Source organism: Oncorhynchus keta, chromosome 4, assembly GCF_023373465.1.
Source record: "Oncorhynchus keta strain PuntledgeMale-10-30-2019 chromosome 4, Oket_V2, whole genome shotgun sequence".
NCBI classification, from domain to species: Eukaryota; Metazoa; Chordata; class Actinopteri; order Salmoniformes; family Salmonidae; genus Oncorhynchus; species Oncorhynchus keta.
Window position 1 is genome coordinate 55,258,506 of NC_068424.1, and position 23,195 is coordinate 55,281,700.

Below are 23,195 nucleotides of genomic sequence, written 5' to 3' on the forward strand. Positions count from 1 at the left end.
ATTTTGTTTTAATTATTGTGATAGGCTCATGTTTAACGTACCCCAACTATTGATTTTTCCAGGCCACGTACCAGACCGTACCACCTTAGTTTCACCCCTATTTAAAGGCAATGTGAAACCTTTGTAATCTGATTACGTATGTGTCAATGATGTGATAAAAAAAAACGAGATGCTCAACACCTGACAATGGATAAGTAGGCCTACACATGTTGTGTGTGTGTGTGTGTGTGTGTGTGTGTGTGTGTGTGTGTGTGTGTGTGTGTGTGTGTGTGTGTGTGTGTGTGTGTGTGTGTGTGTGTGTGTGTGTGTGTGTGTGTGTGTGTGTGTGTGTGTGTGTGTGTGTGTGTAGCCTAATTGAAGGCTACCCTAGATGGATGTCACCTTAAAAGGATGCATTCAACCACATAGATACACAAAAGCAGACGCCTGGGACAATATAATGTAGGTCAGACATGGCTAAAAGGCAGCAAGACAGGTATATAGCTGGTCATAAAAGCCGTCCACTTGGTGTTTTTGTTTTCTCGGCTACATACCGGTAAACTACTCAAGAAGACACCATTGGACCGAAAGTGGTGGGACGCACAAAGACTGGACCGCGTCAATAATTGATCGCTCCCTTTCGGTCAGAACGTGGGACGTTTCAGAAGGGAGCTCTACATGTGATTCAGTGAGTAGCTTCATCAGCAGCAGGCAAGGCAGCTGCAGTTCCCCTCGTAAACACACTCATATAGCCAGTGTGCAAGAAGGAGCAAGGACATACCTTTTTGCCAGGAAACAGGAGATGTTAGGCGTTTGCACTTAATATCATCGTTTGCCATTGCAAAAAAAACTTCATTTTTGAGAGTCTTATTGTCGTTTTTGATAGATTCCAATCGCCGGACAGGTAATTATTATGAGCGCTGAAAAAAACCCGCTGTCGGGTTAACTATGTTGAAGGTTGAGAAAGGAGCTTTCCACCAGCAATGGTGCTGAAACCTGCCTTTGATCGAAAGGAAGTGTTTCTGTATCACCGCAATCATTTTCATGGTGCTTTCACAAATGCAACGCTTTTATTAATCAGTTTTATGTTCAAATTGACTGATCATCTAAATACATACGCTATTTTTGCAATAGGCTACATACAATCAAAAAGGCATGGTTATTGTTCATGTAACAACATCGTAGGTTATAGGAATCAGGAACATTGATCGTTTAAAGATGGGTTGACAAACATTTGGAATCGTAAAAATATAAATTCTCTGTATTGGAAGTTTTCAATATGAGGAGGATTATTGTGTATTTTGGTCATCACCCTTCACCTCTGCTACTCCCGGGAAATGTGGAGACCTCTAAGAAATAGTTAATTAAGTATCGGTGACATATTTTAGACTTTGAGTAGCCTACCAATAAGAACACAAGTTTCGATATAATTCTCAATAACAAACCAGACATAATCAAATGTGATGTTTTAGGCTAAAAATGAGCATATTGATAAGTGTGTAGGAGAAGTGTACAGCACCGTATTGTTATTTGTGCTCGTGAAAAACGGTACATGGATGATTGTGCATGCGTCTCCGTTTAGGATATGAGGTCTGATATATTTACGTTTGGTGTCCTTCCTCTGGGCCCTAAACATTCAGTCTACCTATGAGCTATTACCTGCTTATTTTATTAGTGCTAAGAGGCATATTCAGTTACTTACATCAATGGATTCTTATGGAAATATGGCTGAATAGTCTTTTAAAAGTTTCTTCAGGGTTAAGGGTTTCGGTCAGGACAAGTTACACGTTTCAGTGGGAACTCAACACCGACTGTTTTTCTTTTTACTTTAGATCTGCCAATAAAGGACTATTTCTCCTGCTGGACCTGAATGTAAGATCGCGAGGATAAAGAAGTCAGGAATCAAAAGCCATCATCATGGATTTTGTTATGAAGCAAGCGTTGGGAGGTAAATTGCTAACCTTATGCTACCACTGCCTGATGAGATCATGCAGTCTTAGTCTGTTGTCTCTATGGGGAGATACGGGAGCGTCCGAGTGTCTTCCAGTCTTCCAGAATATAGGTCATGACGAGGTCCGTTAAGGCGACTAAAACCACTTTGTTTATATTGGTTAATGGGGTTTTGGAGATACACAACTATCATGTTATTCTGTTACATTTATAGTTATGTATATATTCTGTGAAAGACAAGGCTATATTTTTCTTGGTGAAATTTGAACATGCATAATTGATATATTTAGAAGGTTTGTATGTTTAGCGATAGATTATGTCGAAAATATCATAGTATTTTGAATAACCACTGTTTTGGCTATGCGTAATTTTGCACTGCATATCCAGCACTTAGTCAGTCCCTTTGTTGAGAGCTATTGGCAATTTTGCGAAGTTCATCTGGAGCATAGGTGTTGAACAATTGTCCATCCAATAAACGAATACAGTGGAAGCCTACCTGTAGCCTTCCAATGAGCACCATTACAAACATTATTACTGTGCAGTAGTACATTTTGACTTTGTGCTACAGCTCCTTATCTTCCAGCTGCAAAAGCCTATCAACACTAATTTAATCTTCAACAATTTTATTAGTGCACATTAAATATGCATGATTTTATTTTCATAATTACTTGAGCTGAGATGTCCCTATGTGGGATTAGCATATAAAGTAATGCATTTTTTAATGAATGTAACAAATTGATCCTATCATCAATATGCAAATCAATCTAGTGGCTGGTGAAGTAAGTGTCTTATATGGAGAGGTGCTAAACCTAGAGATAGACTGTAATACAGTAAACCTTCTCAAATCCTTACACAGCCCCCCCCCACACACACACGCACACACACACGCACGTACGCACGCACACACAACCTTGTCCCTTGCCATAGAAATCGTGAATTGACATGCATCCCTGTCATTGCTGGCTTTAGACAGCTATGCGTTCTGAGACCCGATGATGGATACGTGGGAGAAACCAACACTGACTGATTAGGGAGAGCAAGGGCTCGAAGAGGAAGAGATGGGATTCATTTCACTAAACAGCTGCTAGATAAGGCAGTTTGTCAGGGCCTGTGGTCATCTGTACACAGCTACATCGATAAAGAAAACGAGTAGAATCCACTGAATTGTGTGCAAGGGATTTCACACATGAGGAAATTGAGCTGTGGTGCCAAGGTCCTAACCTTCAGCAGTTTGGAGACATGCTCTTGTTTATTTCTCTCCTGTTGATGTGGGAAATGTGTGTGTGGAAGAAGATTGCCTTTTGGTTAATGAAGTTTGGCTTGCTTCCCCATTGTAGCCCTTTACACTGGCGGATTTGGACACTGATACACGCCTAAATTGGAACGCAGTGGCTGTACAGTAACATGCTATTACATTACGTCAGAGCACTGACTCTGCCCTTCACAGCGATGTATGGGTTTTGACTGACAGTCGCGACAAGAAGTTGCCTCCCTCCCGCTAATTAGGCAACTTTTGAATTTTTTGTTGTTGTCTCAGTGAGGGAAGTGCTGTAAATGAAGAGGACACTATGTATTTTGAAAGATGAGAAGTTGAGGAATATAATAAATACTGCCTTGATGTCATACAAGCAAGCCAAACACTCATGAGTCCAAATGTGCACTTCACTTTTCCATATCATAAAACGCATGTCAAATCAAATTGTATTTGTCACATGCGCCAATACAACAGGCGCCAATACAACAATACAATACACCTTAGAGTGAAATGCTTATTTACAAGCCCTAACCAAAAATGCAGTTTAAAAAAAGAAGAATAAGAAATAAAAGTAACAAAAAATTGAAGAGCAGCAGTAAAATAACAATAGGGAGGCTATGTACAGGGGGTACCGGTACAGAGTCTGGTGCTGGGGCACCAGTTAGTCGAGGTAATTGAGGTAATATGTACATGTAGGTTGAGTTATTAAAGTGACTATTCATAGATCATAACAGAGAGTAGCAGCAGTGTAAAAGGGGGGGATGCAAATAGTCTGGGTAGCCATTTGATTAGATGTTCAGGAGTCTTATAGCTTGGGGGTAGAAGCTGTTTAGAAGCCTTTTGGCGCCCCGGTACCGCTTGCTTGCGTTAGCAGAGAGAACAGTCTATAACTAGGGTGGCTGGAGTCATTGACATTTTTAGGGCCTTCCTCTAACACCGCCTGGTATAGAGGTCCTGGATGGCAGGAAGCTTGGTCCCAGTGATGTACTGGGCTGTACACATTACCCTCTGTATTGCCTTGCGGTCAGAGGCCGAGCAGTGGCCATACCAGGCAGTGACGCAACTAGTCAGGATGCTCTCAATTGTGTAGCTGTTGAACCTTTTGAGGATCTGAGGACTCATGCCAAATAATTTCTCCTGAGGGGGAATAGGTTTTGTCGTGCCCTCTTCATGACTGCCTTGGTGTGCTTGGACCATGTTATTTTGTTTTTAACCTGCTCCACTACAGCCCTGTCTATGAGAATGGGGGCGTGTTCGATCCTCCTTTTCCTGTAATCCACAATCATCTCCTATGTCTTGATCACGTTGAGGGAGAGGTTGTTGTCCTGGCAACCCATGGCCAGGTCTCTGACTTCCTCCCTATAGGCTGTCTCGTCGTTGTCTGTGATCAGGCCTACCGCTGTTGTGTCATCAGCAAACTTAATGAAGGTGTTGGAGTTGTGCCTGCCCATGCAGTCATGAGTGAACAGGGAGTACAGGAGGGGACTGAGCATGCAACCCTGAAGGGCCCCCGTGTTGAGGATCAACGTGGTGGATGTGTTGTTACCTACCCTTAACACCTGGGGGCGGCCCGTCAGGAAGTCCAGGATCCAGTTGCAGAGGGAGGTGTTTGGTCCCAGGGTCCTTAGCTTATCGATGAGCTTCGAGAGCACTATGGATTTGAATGCTGAGCTGTAGTCAATGAATAGAATTCTCACATAGGTGTTTCTTTTATCCCGGTGGAAGATGGCAGTGTGGAGGGCAATATAGATTGCATCATCTGTGACCAGCCTTTCAAAGCTGACCAGCCTTTCATGACCAGCCTTTCATGGCTACAGATGTGAGTGCTACGAGTCGGTAGTCTTTTAGGCAGGTTACCTTAGTGTTCTTGGGCACAGGGACTATGGTGGTCTGCTTGAAACAAGTTGGTATTACAGACTCAGACAGGGAGAGGTTGAAAATGTCAGCGAAGACACTTGCCATTTGGTCACTCCTCAATGCCATCGGAAGAATCCCAGAACGTATTCCAGTCTGTGCTAGCAAAACAGTCCTGTAGCTTAGTCATATACAGTGTCAATGTTTATGATCACTGTGTTTGATGTACAGTTGCAAGATGACATGGCGTCATACCCTGGGTTGTTCTCAACAGAATGAGCCCATTTCTTGCCATGGCGCCGATATAAACATTTGCAGTTTTATAGCTAATCTCATGTTATTTTACATATCTTGCCATGAGGCTGTGAGAAAATGGTGCTCTTTTAGAGCCCAGCGATTCTTGAGGACAATCTTCAATTTTTTCTCACAAATATTTGTCTTAATATTTTGATAGATCAAAGTGTCACCATGTAATGGAACAACCTCCTATTTTTGTCCATAAAATCCCATGAACTGTATTTATTTGAACTCCATTAGACACCATAAAAGGCAGTTTATTTGAAATATTATTGTACAACAAGTGTTTAAAAGCCTTGATTGTTTAATTCTAACACTCAAATACGTTGTACAAATCTCCAAATTTCTTCTTATTTTGTTTTATAGCGCTGTTAAATGCTTCAGGGCTAATTCCGTTAGCATTTTCTAGATTTACAAACATAACACAACATTTCAAGAGCAAACATTATCCCTTAGGTCTAGCACAGCAAATACTTCCATTGTTTAAGCATATGTTGCAGAACAGTGATTCCAATATCCTAAGGGGGTTAACGATCAGTGATGGTGTTGACAAGTTACTGACGGAGTAGACAACAGATACTCAAAACAGACATATTATTGCCTCCAAAAAGAAAAGTTCAATGCAAACATTTGTAAAACATGGACAATTATTCATTTGAAAACCCCCAATAAAAACATCCGATCTTTTAGCATTCTGACGGAGTGCACTTTGGACACAAACCTGACATTGTTGTTTTACGGAGTTGACAAAAATATTGTTTTTCTTCTTCATTCAAGTGGTATTCACAGTAGCAATTTAGTTTTTTCCTCAGTTGCTTTGACACTAAAACCTAAGTAAATGCAACATATTTGAACCAAAAGTAATATTTTATTTTAATCTGTCAAGCAGATTGAATTGTCAGTTTATGGTTGTGACCATGGTGATTCTAATATTGTTTGTTTAAATCTATCAAAAGTAGAGAACCCTACAGACCATGAGTGGTCTTGTTACACTACATGCAATGAAGACATGAATAAGGGGTCCTTATGGTGTTGCTGACAATGCTCATTCCTGATTCATTTGATACAAATCAGACGGAGTTGGCCATATCTCCAGACACATATTTTAGGAATCAATGTTTTGATAGAAATATTCTTTCACAGAGGGCCATTTAATATCCATTATTGGCAGTTGTTAGAATTTTTTTGTTTGTTGATATTTAGAAATTGGGATCCTTTGCTCCGGACAAGGGCATTTTCAGGCATAGAGCTAACATGGAAATGAATAATATGTCAAGTATTTAGAAAATTAAAAAACATATATTTCTCCTTAAAAAATTCCCCTAAACTTTAACCTAAAAAATGCAACAAAATGCTTTTCTTTTTTTTTTTACCATGAAAATAAATATTCCCTGCCGGACAAGGACTATCTCGACTTTCAAGAATCCCTGAGCTAATTTCCTGCTATTCTATGTATGTCACGCCCTGACCTTAGTTTTCTGTTTTCTGTATTATTTTGGTCAGGTCAGGGTGTGACGAGGGTGGGTATGCTTGTTTGTCCGGTCTAGGGTTTTTGTATATCTAGGGTGTTTGTTAGTTTGTTTGTTTGTTTGTTAGTCTACGTCTATGGTGTCCTGAATTGGTTCCCAATCAGAGCTTTCGCCATTGCACACGCACCTACGCATCTTTCTATGCGTGTCACGTATACTCCCTCTCCGGCGCTCGAGGTCGTCAGGCTGCTCGTTATTATGCACACCTGTCACCATCGTTACGCTCATCAGCGCCTCATCAGACTCACCTGGACTCAATCACCTGCCTGATTACCTTCCCTATAACTGTCACTCCCTTTGGTTCTGTCCCTAGGCCTTATTCACTCTGTTCGTGTTTCATGTCTGTACGCTACTCTTGTTTCTGTGTTGTTCCATATTCGTTTTTTATTAAATATTCAGTCCCTGTACTTGCTTCCCGACTGCTAGCGTACATGTTACAATGCAGATGAAATTATGGTCCGTTTCCCTGAATTGCATTGTGAAACACTGTAATATAACATAACTTTGCTAGTCATGTTGGAAATGAAACAGGCTTTCAAATGATGCCCACTGTGATTTACAATGGACCGTTTTTGGATTGCGTAAACAACAACAGTAATTGTGTGAGGGCTGGGATGCAGGGTTGTGTTCCAAAAGAAAAACAACTACACTTGTGCTTTCTCTAGCTCCTGAACGGCACAGCTAGGAGAGCTCCAAAAAGCCCCTTATAGTTGAAGACTTCTTTGAGTCAAAAAAAGTGCATTGATATTACTTAGTAACTGTGCACACTTTGGAGAGGTGTACTGTATGGCCACTTGAAGACACCAGTTAGTACTCTCACTCAAACCATTGTAATTTGTTTGTCTTATGTTGCACTTACCCCACATTTCCAGGAATATTCTTATCATGTTACTGATGTTACTTGTTACTATTTGTATCATGTTACTGATGTGTATCATGTTACTATTTTCAGATTTTGTTATCAACAAATGCGGCGAAAAGTACAATAAATGTCAAATGCACATAAAATCAACAGTGTAATGTTTGGATTCAGTCAGGTGAACTGTTGTGTCCTCATTTGGTCGAATAATTTCCCCATGATCTCCAAACTGTTCCCTTTCAATTGTTACCATGGTTATGCATGTGCTTTTCATATTTCTTCTGTAAGAAACATTTCAATTTTGGGCAGCAGATAGCCTAATGGTGTTTAATTAGGATTAAATGCCCGAATCCCCTAGCCGACTACGTGAAAAATCTGTCAATGTTCCTTTGAGCAAGGCACTGAACCTTAATTGATCCTGTAAGTCGCTTTGGATAAGAGCTAAATGACAGCATTTAAAAAGTATTATTTTTTTGCCCTATCCATAAACAGTGCCTTCGGAAAGTATTCAGACCTCTTCCCTTTTCCACATTTTGTTACGTTACAGGCTTATTCTAAAATGGATGAAATAATATTTAAATATTTTTTCTCATCAATCTACACACAATATCCCATAATGACAAATAGTTGCACATTTATCCCCCAAAAATAACTGAAATACCTTATTGACATAAGTATTCAGACCCTATGCTATGAGAATTGAAATTCAGTTCAGGTGCATCCTGTTTCCATAGATCCATGAGATGACTTCATTGGAGTCCACCTGTGGTAAATTCAATTGTTTGGACATTATTTGGAAAGGTACACACCTGTCTATATAATGTCCCTCCTTGAAAGTGCATGTCAGCGCAAGAACCAAGCCATGAGGTTGAATGAATTGTCCTTAGAGCTCCAAGACAGGATTGGATTGTGTCGAAGCACAGATCTGGGGAAGGGTACCAAAACATCTCTGCAGCATTGAAGGTCCCCAAGAACACAGTGGCCTCCATCAATCTTAAATGGAAAAAGTTTGGAACCACTAAGACTCTCCTTGGAGCTGGCCCCCGGCCAAACTAAGAAATCGGGGGAGAAGGGCCTTGGTCAGGGAGGTGATCAAGAACCTGATGGTCACTCTGACAGAGCTCCAGAGTTCCTCTGTGGAGATGGGAGAACCTTCCAGAAGGACAAAGATCTCTGCAGCACTACACCAATCAGACCTTTATGGTAGAGTGGCCAGACGGAAGCCAAGCCACAGTAAAAGGCACATGACAGCCCGCTTGGAGTTTGCCAAAAGGCACCTAAAGGACTCTCAGACCATGAGAAACAAGATTACCTGGTCTGACGAAACCAAGATTGAACTATTTTGTCTTTGAACTCTTTGGCCTAAATAAAGAACTCTCCGGGAAGAAGAAAGACGGGGGTGTATTTTTCATGATGAAATACTCATGGTGTGATTGTGATAACAAACAGAAAGACAAGTCCTTTTCATCTGACCTAGGATACCTCACAATCAAATGCCGACCGTATTACTTTCCAAGAGAATTCTCTTCAGTATAGTCACATCCGTGTATATTCCCCCTCAAGACGATACCATGATCGCCCTCAAAGAACTTCACTGGACTACTGAATCTGGAAAAACATTGGATCACTGCTACTCAACTTTTATAAATGCTTACAAGGCCCTCCCCCACCCACCCTTTGGCAAATCTGATCGCGACTCCATTTAGCTCCAAACCTTCCTATAGGCAGAAACTCAAAAAGGAAGTACCCGTGCTAAGGTCTAATCAACGCTGGTCTGACCAATCGAAATCCATGCTTCAAGATTGTTTTGATCACGCGGACTGGGATATGTTCCGGGTAGCCTCTGAGCATAACATTGACGGATGCACAAATATGGTGACTGAGTTCGTCAGGAAGTGTATAGGAGATGTTGTACCTACTGTGACTATTAAAACCAACCCAAACCAGAAACCGTGGATAGATGGCAGCATTTGTGAAAAACTGAAAGCAAGAACCACCGCATTTAACCATGGCAAGGTGACTGGGAATATGGCCGAATACAAACAGTGTAGTTATTCCCTCAGTAAGGCAATCGAACAGGCAAAACGTCAGTACAGAGACAAAGTGGAGTTGCAATTCAACGGCTCTGACATGAGACGTATGTGGCAGGGTCTACAGACAATCACAGACTGCAAAGGAAAAACCAGCCACGTCGCAGACACTGACGTCTTTCTTCCGGACAAGCTAAACACCTTCTTCACCTGCTTTGAGGATAACACAGTGCCACCGGCGCAGCATTCTACCAAGGACTGTGGGCTCTCCTTCTCCGTGGCCGATGTAAGGCATTTAAGCGCTTTAACCCTTGCAAAAATGCCGGCCCAGACGGCATCCCTAACCGCGTCCTCAGAGTATGCGCAGACCAGCTGGCTGGAGTGTTTACAGACATATTCAATCTCTCCCTATTCCAGTCTTCTGTCCCCACTTACTTCAAGATGTCCACCATTGTTCCTGTACCCAAGAAAGCAAAGGTAACTGAACTAAATTACTATCGCCCAGTAGCACTCACTTCTGTCATCAAGAAGTGCTTTGAGAGGCTAGTCATTTAAGGATCATATCAACTCTACTTTACCTGAAACCCTAGATCCACTTAAATTTGCTTACTGCCCCAATAGATCCACAGATGACGCAATCTCAATACAATAAATGCAAGCTCAGGATATGTGGTTTCCAGTTTGCATAAAGTCCAGTGAAGTTCTTTGAGGGCCGTCGTGGTATCAGCTTGAGGGGGAATATACACGGCTGTGACTATAACCAAAGAAAATTATCTTGGGAGGTAATATGGTCAGCATTTAATTGTGAGGTATTCAGATCAGGTGAACAAAAGGACTTGAGTTTCTGTATGTTTTCACAATCACACCATGAGTAGTTAATCATGAAACATACAACCCGCCTTTCTTCTTCCAGGAGAGTTCTTTATTCCTGTCTGTGCGATGTACTGAGAACCCAGCTGGCTGTATGGACAAAGACAGTATATCCTGAGAGGGCCATGTTTCAGTGAAACAGAATATGTTACAATCCCTGATGTCTCTCTGGAAGGAGATTCTCGACCTGAGCTCGTCTACTATATTATCCAGAGACTGAACATTAGCAAGTAATATACTCGGAAGAAGTGGATGGTGTGTGCGCCTCCCGAGTCGGGCTAGAAGTCCACTCCAAATACCTCTTCTCAGCCGGCGGTGTTTTGGATCAGCCTCTGGAATCAGTTCAATTGCCCTGAGGGGTATATTCCCGGAAAATGCTGGTGAGTTACCTCCACTCTGATATCCAAAAGTTATTTCCTTTTGATTACAAAAGGTTTTCCTACTAATTATTTGCCTCCTTTTGAAAATGTCAATGTACACTACATGCCCAAGAGTATGTGGACACCTTCTCATCAAACATCTCATTCCAAAATCATGGGCATTAATATGGAGTTGGTCCCGACTTTGCTGCTCTAACAGCCTCTACTCTTCTGGGAAGGCCTTCCACTAGATGTTGGAGCATTGCTGTGGGGACTTGCTTCTGTTCAGCCACAAGAGCATTAGTGAGGTCGGACACTGATGTTGGGCGATTAGCCTTGGCTCGCAGTCGGCGTTCCAATTCATGACAAAGGTGTTCGATGTGGGTTGAGGTAGGGGCTCTGTGCAGGCCAGTCAAGTTATTCCACACTGATGTTGACAAACCATTTCTGTATGGACCTCACTTTGTGCAAGGGAGCATTGTCATGCTGAAACAGGAAATGGCTTTCCCCAAACTGTTGCCACAAAGTTAGAAAAACAGAATCGTCTAGAATGTCAATGTATGCTGTAGCATTAAGATTTCCCTTCAATGGAACTAACACCATACCCAAACCGGGTGCACGTGCGTCCATGCGCGCCAACGTGTGCAAATTGATTTTGACCCCCCACACGAAACGCGATCAAGAGACACCGGTTGAAATATAAAAACAAACTCTGAACCAATTATATTAATTTGGGGACAGGTCGAAAAGCATTAATTTGTCCTATTTAGCTAGCTTGCTGTTGCTAGCGAATTTTTCCTGGGATATAAACGTTGAGTTGTTATTTTACCTGAAATGCACAAGGTCCTCTACTCCGACAATTAATCCACACATAAAACGGTCAACTGAATCGTTTCACGTTGAATGTCACTGAGCTCTTCAGTAAGACCATTCTACTGCCAATGTTTGTCTATGGAGATTGCATGGATGTGTGCTTGATTTTTATACACCTGTCAGCAACGGGTGGAGCTGAAATAGCTGAATCCACTCATTTGAATGGGTGTACACATACTTTTGTATATATAGTGTAATAACAAGCTGTACCGATTTTCTTCTGTGGACGAAGGATCGGACCAAAGCGCAGCGTGGTTAGAGTTCAACATGTTTAATAAAGACCATAAACGTGAACACTACAAAATACCAAAACAACAAATATGAAAAACCAAAACAGTCCTATCTTGTGCATAGACACAAAGACAGAAGACAACCACCCACAAAACCCAACACAAAACAGATGACCTAAATATGGTTCCCAATCAGACACAATGACTAACACCTGCCTCTGATTGAGAACCATATCAGGCCAAACATAGAAATGGGAAAACTAGACACACAACATAGAATGCCCACTCAGCTCACGTCCTGACCAACACTAAAACAAAGAAAACACAAAAGAACTATGGTCAGAACGTGACACAAGCCACTGTAATCCACTTTTGATCAAATTTAGAATGCTCAGTCGGGCATCAGTCCTAAAAAGAATATTAAAAAATATTGTGACAAAACATGCAACCCATGAATAAGAGATTGGGCGATGCATAGTCCTTAAACCCCACCACTACAAAAGGTATAGCTACAGGACTGGGTGGAAGAGAAACACAGCAATCTCTAAATGATTGATGTATTGGCATCTGCCTTCATCAATCCTGTGAGGTCTGTCTTTGGCATGTCCCCTTAAGGTGTGTTGTCCGTGCTCATGTTATAATGATGATAGATTCCTTCCACTGTAGTGGGAGAGAGGTTAGATTGACCAATGACCACTGGAGGTAAAATCCCAAGAGGGGTGCGCTGCGGACTGCTGTCAATCAAAGCTCGTAATCTGGATTCCTGGTGTTAAAATCTGTTTGTTTGGTTAGTGAATATCTGAACCCCGGATTGTGCATCTATGTATAAATAAATACAATTAGGAAGTAATGTACTAAATAGATATGCAGAAACATAATAGCAGTGGCACTATTATAATTGCTGTAACCACAATCATTACCATCATCATTATTACAATAATCCCATTTCTCCGAACCCACGCTCAGCAGACCGTGGAGTCAAATAAGATTTTATTACCCTACAGTACAATAACAAAACCGCTTCCTTAGCTTCCGTGGAGCTAATTATGTTTCCAAATGGCTCTTTTCTTTTAGTGTGGAGTTGGAATCAAAACAGTCTACCTGTGACTCCGGGGAGTCGAGTGTGTGTGTGCCGCATGAGCGCTGCCGCTTACTAATTTAGAAACAGCTAATAGTGTATACTATTCAATGAGTGTGTGTTTGTGTGTGTGTTCGTGTGTGTATGACCAGGAAGTTAGCGGCAGTATCACAGGGGGGTGACAGAATCAATATAGCATCCATGACGAGGTAGCCAGGAGGGGATCCACATGCACTGCTGTGGGTTCAATGGAGAGATGAAATGTAGAGGTTGGGTTACTGGGAGATAATGGTGACATCCTCCTTAAATAATGAATGTTTATTTTCTTCTCTCAACAGGAGGGTTACTGATGTAGCACGTCTAGTAGTTATACAGCACCATCAGGAGGAAATAGCTGTTGAAATGAAAGGGAGATAGCCGCTGAAATGAAAAGGAGGTAGCTGCTGAAATGAAAGGGAGATGGCCGCTGAAATGAATGAGAGATAGGAATGGAAGGGAGATAGCGTGTGAAATGGATAAATGGTTTAATTTGCTCAGAATGTATTGTATTTTTGGCTCAGAGTCGTACCTTCTCGTACACTCACTCACTCCCCCCTCTAACACACACACCTGCAGCATATTACAGCATATTGTCTGTTTTACCATGATGTTTCCCAACCCCTCTGTGCAGGCGGGCTGAGGCAGATGTGTTGGGTTGTATTTCAGACAGGCTGTGTCCAGCATGGAGAGTTCTTTAGGGTTCAGCAGCTGTACATTCTACTCCTGGCCAGCCCACTTGGCAGTGCTGGCCCTTGTTGGCTGTAGGCAGTAGGGATTACGACTGTGCTGTAGACCCCTCATGCCCTCATACCATCCTGGGGACCAGAGAAGACACCAGCCACAGCAGACACGAACGAGCACACACACACACACACACACACACACACACACACACACACACACACACACACACACACACACACACACACACACACACACACACACACACACACACACACACACACACACACACACACACTGACAAAGCCATTATTCACAGAAATACAAAAGGGAAAGTTCAATATACACAATTAAAACTAATAGCTAGACACACACATTACTCTCGCACATATGCACGTCACAGATGGACTAACTTTCCTCTGCTCCGTCTGAGCGTGCCGTGTTGGAGTGACTCATTTGTTTGGCCTGGATATTTGAACCTATATTACGGCAATTCAACACAAAAAGCTCAATTCAGTTTAGGTCATAAAGCTCCTTCAGTGAGAAAAGCAGACAATGCTTTTTCACACAGTTCCAACAACTTCAGAGCTTGGTGTAGATTCACTTAGAGTATGAACTGATGTCATACAGATGTGGGATCTTAATTTGAGGCAATTTGCTACAGCAGGAAGATAATCCTGCAGCAACAGGAAATGTGAATTATTATGTGGATTATGATTAATTGACATTTTTGAAGGGACTGATAGATTTTTCATTTGGGCAAATCAAGTCATTGTAAATTACAAACTTAAAGTTTAAAACTCAAATACACTACAGTTTTGCAATTCCTTATGTGCAGGAAAATTCTCAGCAACAAAAGAGTGATCAAATTAAGATCCCACATCTGTACACTTACTGTACATATTTCTGATTTTGGGAAGCAATTTTCCAGTTCTTTTGAAGCCACGTGTTTTTGTCTAATTTGAATCTGCTTGACCTTTCATGAAGTTGAAATGATCACCATCATCAATTGCCTGGCATTGCCCATTAAGGCAACAGAGAGCCAAGTAGTACTTCAGACTATCCAAATATTATTGTCATTTTTTGGGAATGCTTTGAAGTGGGCTCCCAAGTGGCACAGCGGTCTAAGGCACTGCATCTGAGTGTAAGAGGTGTCAGTATAGTACCTGCTCGAATCCAGGCTGTATCACATCCAGCTGTGATTGGGAGTCCAATAGAGCGCTGCACAATTCTTCCAGTGTTGTCAGGGTTTGGCCAGGGTAGGCCATCACTGTAAATAAGAATTTGTTCTTAGATGACTTGCCTAGTAAAATAAAAGCTCAGAATCAGTGAAGGGGAATGACGATCAATGGTTTAGAGCAGAGCGCTGTAGTTTAAAATAACAAAACTGTTTCGTTTTTTTATGAATCTTAGAATGATTTATTTATTGGAATCAGTTCATCTTTGTGTTTTTCTCTGCGGAAATTTGGACAAAAATGTTATTTGTGGTCACGTAGCATTGAAACACTGTTTATCCTCTTGGTGATGTAAATCGTTTGACCTAATTTAGCAAAAACCTTCTTCCACTAAAATAGACACCCAGAGTACATGCTGGGCCGTTCTTCTGTTCCCAATATTGAAAATGAAATGTTGAGCAATGTTGACACTTAAAAGGCTAGTATTGGGGATGTTGATATAAAGGAACTACTTCTGTTAAATATAGGCCTGTGACGTTAGCCATTAGATAAGCTCAAATTCTCCGCTTGGGTCTCTCCGATACTGTATGCTACCCTACACCACCCATAGAGACTATGTTACTGGCTGGTAGTATGTTACGGTCCTTTGGCCGGAGCATCGGTTATCCTCACTGTGCCTCCTTGACCACCTTCCAAAATGGCCACCTCTTTCGTATGTCATCTTGGCAGAAAATCCTGGTCTCCCTCTGCCAGGCTTTAGCCAACATCAATATAGTAAAGGTGAGACGTGGTTCCCATAAGGTTACAGGCCGTTCTGGTCTCTCCACACATTCACTTTTCCATTACCTTCCTCCCTGCTCCCTCCCTGAAACTTAGTCAAACATAATGTAGGCTCATCAATTCTGTCAACCAAACTGACTTTAAGGTCTATTAAACAGCCGGGTCCTGTTTGGTGTGCTAGGTCATTTATCATGTACACTTCTGGTGTCTGGTACCGATTCCATGTGTGTGTGTGTGTGTGTGTGTGTGTGTGTGTGTGTGTGTGTGTGTGTGTGTGTGTGTGTGAGAGAGAGAGAGAGAGAGAGAGAGAGAGAGAGAGAGAGAGAGAGAGAGAGAGAGTTTGTCTTTGTGAGAGAGAATGAGGGGCAGATAAGGAGAGTGGGTCATAACAGCCCACTCAGTACAGTACCTTGCCTTTCATAAAACATAGCTTTTCACCCTCGCCACAGGATGTCAAAATGAAAGGTGAAAGATGAAATTGTGGTGTTACAGTCTAGAATACAGGTTATTATCTCAATGTATTGCTGTAACTAAATAAAATCCCTGAAATCAAGATTTACGATGGAGAGTTGGCCTCGCATTTCCCTCAAATAATTTATTCAGTGGGGAACTCAAGGTTCAGATGAAGGTCAATGAGTCAGCTAATTAATCCACCAATTACCAAAGCCTGTATAATCCAATCCACCAATTGCTCTTCTCTGCTCGTTATATTGTGCAACAATCTACACGTAAGACCCAATGGTGCCCTGTGTGTATTCTACTTCTAGTCAAGTAGAGCACAAGCAATGTGCCTGGTTGGTCACTTGTGTGCAGAGCAGGCCTTTGCCCCATAGCTTTGAAGGCTTGGGGAGAGGGACATGTGGACTGGGCTGGGTTCTGCCGGTGGAGGCAATGCCCTGGTCTCTGATGATAATGCCGGAGGCTGCGTCATGCGCCATCTGTCCAAGGGAGATTCCTCTCTTTCCTTGCTCCTGAAAAGGGTCAATTGGGTTTAGGTGTAATTATTATTATTATTTTTTTACCTGACAGCATTTTAGTTGTGGCTGGAGGAATGCTCAGTTGTCCATCAACTGTAGTGAATGGGAGGGTCAGTTTCAAATGACTTTAGGAGTTAGGTCTATAGGGAGTGGGAATCATTGAGGAAATTGGATTTTGTTATGATTAATCTGGTGTGATTAATCTGTCTCATGGTAGAGATCTGAGCGGACCAGGTGCTTTCTCTAGAGTCAAAACTTGCCTGTTTCCATAACTAACTCCACCCGTTGCTTGAGAGAGGTGCCGTTGGATTGGGCGTGACGGATGCATCGGCAACCTGTTTATGAGGCAGCCAGTTCCTATCATGCATAATAAGCAATTTGGAGGCCCTACTGTGTTTCTTTAACGGAATGTGAGGAAAATATGAGAACGAGCCCTTCTGCATTCTGTGCCTCAGCCTCACTTCATCAAATATGCCCTTCAAGAAATCTGCTCTCTGAATTGATACGCTCTCAGAGAGAGTGAGACGGACTGTTATTTACTCTTGGTGTTTTTTCTATCAAAATTCCATTCCACCTACAGTGTCTTCTGAAAGTATTCATACCCCTTGATATATTTCATATTTTGTGGCGTTCAAAATGGATTGCATTTATTTGATTCTCACCTGTCTACACACAATACCTCATAATGACAAAGTGAAAACGTGTTTATAGAAATTGGTAGACAACCATTTTTCAGGTATTGACATAAATATTCAAGTAGATTTAAGTCAAAACGGTAACTCCGTCACTCAGAAACATTCACTGTCTTCTTGGTAAGTAACTTCAGTGTAGATTTGGCCTTGTGTTTTTGGTTTTTGTCCTGCTGAAATGTGAATTCATCTCCCAGTGTCCGGTGAAAAGGAAATTGAATCAGTTTTACCTCTAGGATTTTGCCTGTGCTTATCTCCGTTTCTTTTTATTCTGAAAAACTCCCCAGTCCTTAATTATTACAAGCATACCCATAACATGATGCAGCCAACACTATGCTTGAAAATATGGAGAGTGGTATTCATTCATGTATTGAATTGGATTTGCCCCAAACATAACACTTTGTATTCAGGACAAAAAGTGAATTGCTTTACCCCATTTTTTTGCAGTATTACTTTAGTGTCTTGTTGTAAACAGGATGCATGGTTTTAGAATATTTGTATTATGTACAGGCTTCCTTCTTTTCACTCTGTCAATTAGGTTAGTATTGTGGAGTAACTACAATGTTTTTGATCCATCCTCAGTTTTCTCCTATCAAAGCCATTAAACTCTGTAATTATTTTAAAATCACCATTGGCCTCATAGTGAAATCCCTGAGCGGTGTCCTTCCTCTCCGGCAACTGAGTTAGGAAGGACTCCTGTATCTGTGAAGTGACTAGGTGTATTGATACACCATCCAAAGTTAATTAATAACTTCACCATGCTTGAAGGGATATTCAATGTCTTCTTTTTTTTCACCCATTTTTTTCACCCATTTTCCACCCATTTACCAATAGATAGGTTAGAGCGTTGGACTAGTAACCGAAAGGTTGCAAGTTCAAATCCCCGAGCTGACAAGGTACAAATCTGTCGTTCTGCCCCTGAACAAGGCAGTTAACCCACTGCTCCTAGGCCATCAGTGAAAATAAGAATTTGTTCTTAACTGACTTGCCTAGTTAAATAAAGGTAAAATAAAAAACAAGTGCCCTTCTTTGTGAGGCATTGGAAAACCTCCCTGGTCATTGTGGTTGAATCTGTGTTTGAAATTCACTGCTTGACTGCTCACAGGTAATTAATTGTATGTGTGGGGTACAGAGATGAGGTAGTCATTCAAAAATCATGGTAAATGTTTAAATGTAACTAAATGTAATCGAAAATGTAATCTACTGTATGTAATCCCCAAAAGTGATTATTTATCATGAGAGGTCCATAAACCATAACTAGTGATGTTGCAATTATGTTAGCACAGCTGGAAACTGTCATGTTGATTAAAGAAGCAATACAACTGGCCTTCTTTAGATTAGTTGAGTATCTGGAGCATCAGCATTTGTGGGTCGATTACAGGCTCAAAATGGCCAGAAACAAAGTACTCACTTCTGAAACTCGTCAGTCTGTTCTTGTTCTGAGAAATGAAGGTTATTCCATTGCCAAGAAACTGAAGATCTTGTACAACGCTGTGTACTACTCCCTTCACAGAACAGCGCATACTGGCTCTAACCAGAAAAGAGTGCGAGGCCCCAGTGCACAACTGAACAAGAGATTGGTTTGTATTTGAGCTCAAATTCTAAAGGGATTGATTACCTTTGAATATTGAGATTGTGATTTTATAGCATTTCAATGCTGGACCTATTCATTGTATAGGTTAAGAAGTGACATTTTGGGAATATTGATTAAAGCATGTTAATACACAACATCCAATTTAGAAATTGGCTTCCTGGTTTACAGCGTCACTACCTCAGAGACTATATCTCCAGCTTCTTCTGAGATTAATAACAGCACTACATCTTTGTAGGCGAGTAAGAAAAGACGGATGGTTGATTCCCGAAAGCTCTCTGGTTGAAAGCAATGCCGTGCATCTAAGAAAATCAGCTTGAGCAATTACTGAAGGCTGGAGAGGTCAAAGTGTGCTTACTACTTTCTCCACACCTGTGACACCGATTGGTTCATTTTCAAGGCTCACTTGGTATTTACTGCTGTTGTTGCTTTCGCTTCTGAAAATAGTTCCTCAAATCCCTCTTTAATGCAAGTGAAGGGAAAGGGCTTTTTGAGGTGTTGGCTTTTGATACGTGTGCTGGCTCTCACACTTTCACAGCCTAAGAACATTTGATGAAGTCTATGTTCTCAGCTTAACGCTCACTGTGCATATAGCTCATGTGGAAAACAAATAGATTGACTATTTGGATGAGTCTGTACCATCAAAAAAGGTGGTGCAGCCATTGGACACAATAGAGTACTAATTAGTTTGCGGCTGAGAATTGGTAGGCAAATGCTACACTTGCTTCAATTTAGGGATTGTTCATTTTGTCAGTGGCTTGGGATGGAAAGAGGATGGAATTGGCCACTTACATCCTGGCAATGAGTCATGGAAACCCATCCAAAATAAGGTCTGTTTTAGCACGGACTGGAGATTCTCGCCTACAAAACAACAATAGCAAATCAGATCACTTCATCAACTGGATTGACGTTGCAGCCCTAACTTGTTGACAGATGTTTTAGGTTGGGGGTGCTGGGGGGGGTTAATGTATTTTGTGATTCATCAGGGGGTGCTGCAGCGCCCTTACTTCCCACGGCTATGGAAGAATCCAGAGAGGAGGAAAGAACTGAGAGGTTCACATAAAAGGGAAGGAGAGAACTCGAGTTGAATGAGAGAGTTTTTTGCGACACAAACCGAATCAACGACAGCGTTCACATCCAATTGATCACAGGCCTTTGGAAAATGTATTTGTGGGACATGATAGAGGGGATGGCAGACAGCGGAGCATACAGAGCTGCTCTGACATAGAGAGAGACAGGCGACTTGATCCATTCTAGATGTGAGGGGAGACCAGCCATTGGCGTGAAGGTTATCTCCTAGACTCCACCACAGGGCAATCCACAACCCGATTGCCTCAGCACTCTCACCTGACAGACAATAATGCTTATTGTTAGCTTGACCTGGCTAAATGTCACACTCGCACATTGAATCCCTGGTCTGACAAAATTACCCAATCGATACCAGCTTTAGGGCCCAATGCCTTTGAGAATGGAACGTCTTTTGGATCGGGAAACAGCGATCATCTAGAGAGGGAATTGACAGGTTGGCTATCAGGAGGCTGCACAGGTCAGACATCAATAGCAGGCTTTGTTCTGGAGGACAACAGCACTGTGGTATCTCTCCAATCCATACCCTTCACAAAGATCCTTGGCCCTAAAGGCCACATGAGCTGGATGAAAGCCGTTTGTTGATGAGGTATTGATGAATTTGGGTTAGGGTTATGGTCTTCTGGATGTGCTGCCAACAGCACGTAAACACAGCCTGAAAGATGATGAGACAAAGCAGATCAAACTTTATTGGGTACAGTTTATGCCTTTCATACTCTAAACGTGGTCCAGCAATGGCCAGAGGAAAAGTATGTACCCTAGGCACAGGAGGCTGCTGAGAGGAGAACGGCTCATAATAATGGCTGTAACGGAGCAAATGGAGTGGCATGGACCACCTGGAAACCATGCGTTTGATGTATTTGATACATTCCTCTCATTCCTCTCCACAATGAACAGTGAATTAACGGTTGGTAGTACCTAAATGTGGAGCCAAGCAAAATTGCAATATAGATTTGCCATACTCTGACGAACACCATCGTACACTAAGAAGCAGCTGAAATATTTGAAGTGCCACATAGATTACATTGTTTAAAAAAAACAGTAGTTGCAGTTTATAAGGATTCTCACTGAAGTCAAGGCAACTACAACAAGTGAAATTCAGGGTGAGCTTGACTCACAAAGTTTCACTAAGGTTATTCGTTCAACACTAATGCGGACATAACAATGTCGTGAATCCAGATGAAGAGTGTCTGTTTGAGAAAGATGAAATGAACGATTCATTAGCAGTGGAGTAGGCTCAAGGCGAGTGTGTCGAAATATCAAAGTGCAACGACGAGCGGTTTTCAACCAGGACAGCATTGGACATCCCATGAATAAAACGTTGTGTCACTTGTAAACCTTTGTCTTGTTCTTCCGCTCAGTCCAGCACACTGTCGAGGTAACGACTTCCCTTTAAACATGCATGTCATGATAAACATATTTAGTGAGCGCTCACAATGATGAATGATACAATTATAGACACAACAAGACATGATGAATCATTCAAAAGCAGCCATGTGCTTCAAAACGAAAGGAAAACTATACAGGACAGGAAGTTGCTAAAAATGCTAAAACAGCAGGACAGTGTACATGATTAACTAGCATCATTAGATGCCAAGAATATACACAAGATAAATAAATAAGGAATAGAACAATACGTATTTTCAAAGAAAACGGGACTAATTTGGAATGCATGCTAATCTTAAAGCTGCTAATCACTTATGGCTTCAATTGGGTTGCAAACAGAGAGTATGTGATGCGAGGAGTGCCGAGTAGTTAGTGTTTATTCAGTGCTGAGGCGAGAAAAACAACACCTGGAGTGTTATGTGTTGAATAATCTGTTATGGGCAGACAGACATGTATGTACAGTCCTAATAGATACATTCCTCCATGAGCTTTCTGGGAACACAGCACCAGCCAGTTGGAGGGGGAGTCTTATCTCTACAGCCTGGGCTCAGATAACCCTTCTGGTGTTCCTCTTGGGCTTTTATCACCAGCGAGCTGAGCATCTAAGCAGCTTTGATGCCAGATCAACCCACATCTGACACCTTCCAGTTCACACAAAAAAACCTCAGAGGGTCAACAAGAACTGCCATTCCCCCAAAAGGATAAAAGGTACATTTTTTGAGCGAGTAACTCCTGTCAGATGCATTAAAGCAATAATTAATAGAATGGGGCAATGTTGGCTATGAACACTCAGGGTGGCGCCTCTCTCCCGAATCGTGACTCACTGAGTCACAGACGACGCCGATGCCACCGTAGCCTTTGAGAACGAACAAGGAGGCCATAAAACTCATCCCAATGCCTGAGTGATCGCTGGCACGAACTTGCACGGTCTCGGAGAGCAGAGATGAGTACATTGCGTGTGAGTGACTGCAACACCTGATGCTCACTCCAGCCCTGAGGCCAGTCCTCGAGGGGAACTGAGTAATCCCGCTTAATGGTCTACGAGGGGACAAGGAGAGATTTGTAATCTTCTCTAGTATTGTCCCACTTTCTCATGCTGAGGATTTGCTATTTGCTTTTGGAGAACAAATTGAGTGTCCAATACAGAGGACGTTGTGTTTGTTAGCATGACCAGAACAAAGTCAGGTACATTAGGATACAAAACAGGAAACAAAACCACACAGTAGAGTTCCTTTAATAACTAGAGTTCCTTTAAAAAGAGTAACTGCCATCGGTGCACACTTCTCTGTAGAAAGTGTTTTACTACTATCAATCCTCTCTCATTATGTTCTAATTTGAGTGTATATGATATTGGGGAGAGGTATCATGCAATCATGTGCAACCTAGGACTTCAAATGACTGGCAAAGAGCTTGATCTTGAGTGCTCATTTGAATGGCGCCCATCCATTTGGGATGGGTTATCTCTGTAGGTGATATGCTGCATAACCACTAGCTTTCTTCATCATGGGCCATGTTTTTCCCACACTCTAATCTAACTATCGGGTAGAAAATAAACAGTCAGGGAGCTGTAAAATCATGGAAATTGATATGCTCCACCTGGCGTTGGTTGGAAGGCAAAGATCAGTGGC

At 41.9% G+C, this 23,195-nt stretch overlaps 1 protein-coding gene across 2 annotated transcripts in view; it reads left to right on the forward strand.

Moving 5' to 3' along the window:
- Nucleotides 1–501: 501 nt before the first annotated feature.
- The window catches only part of LOC118378757 (complexin-1-like), a 58,565-nt gene continuing 35,871 nt past the window's right edge, over nt 502–23,195 (forward strand). The window contains exons 1-2 of one of the 2 annotated variants that reach the window (XM_035765752.2): nt 502–667; nt 1,812–1,927. In XM_035765752.2, coding sequence (XP_035621645.1) covers nt 1,897–1,927 — 31 coding nt within the window. In that variant the 5' untranslated portion in view covers nt 502–667; nt 1,812–1,896. The other variant, XM_035765745.2, reaches the window with a different exon arrangement.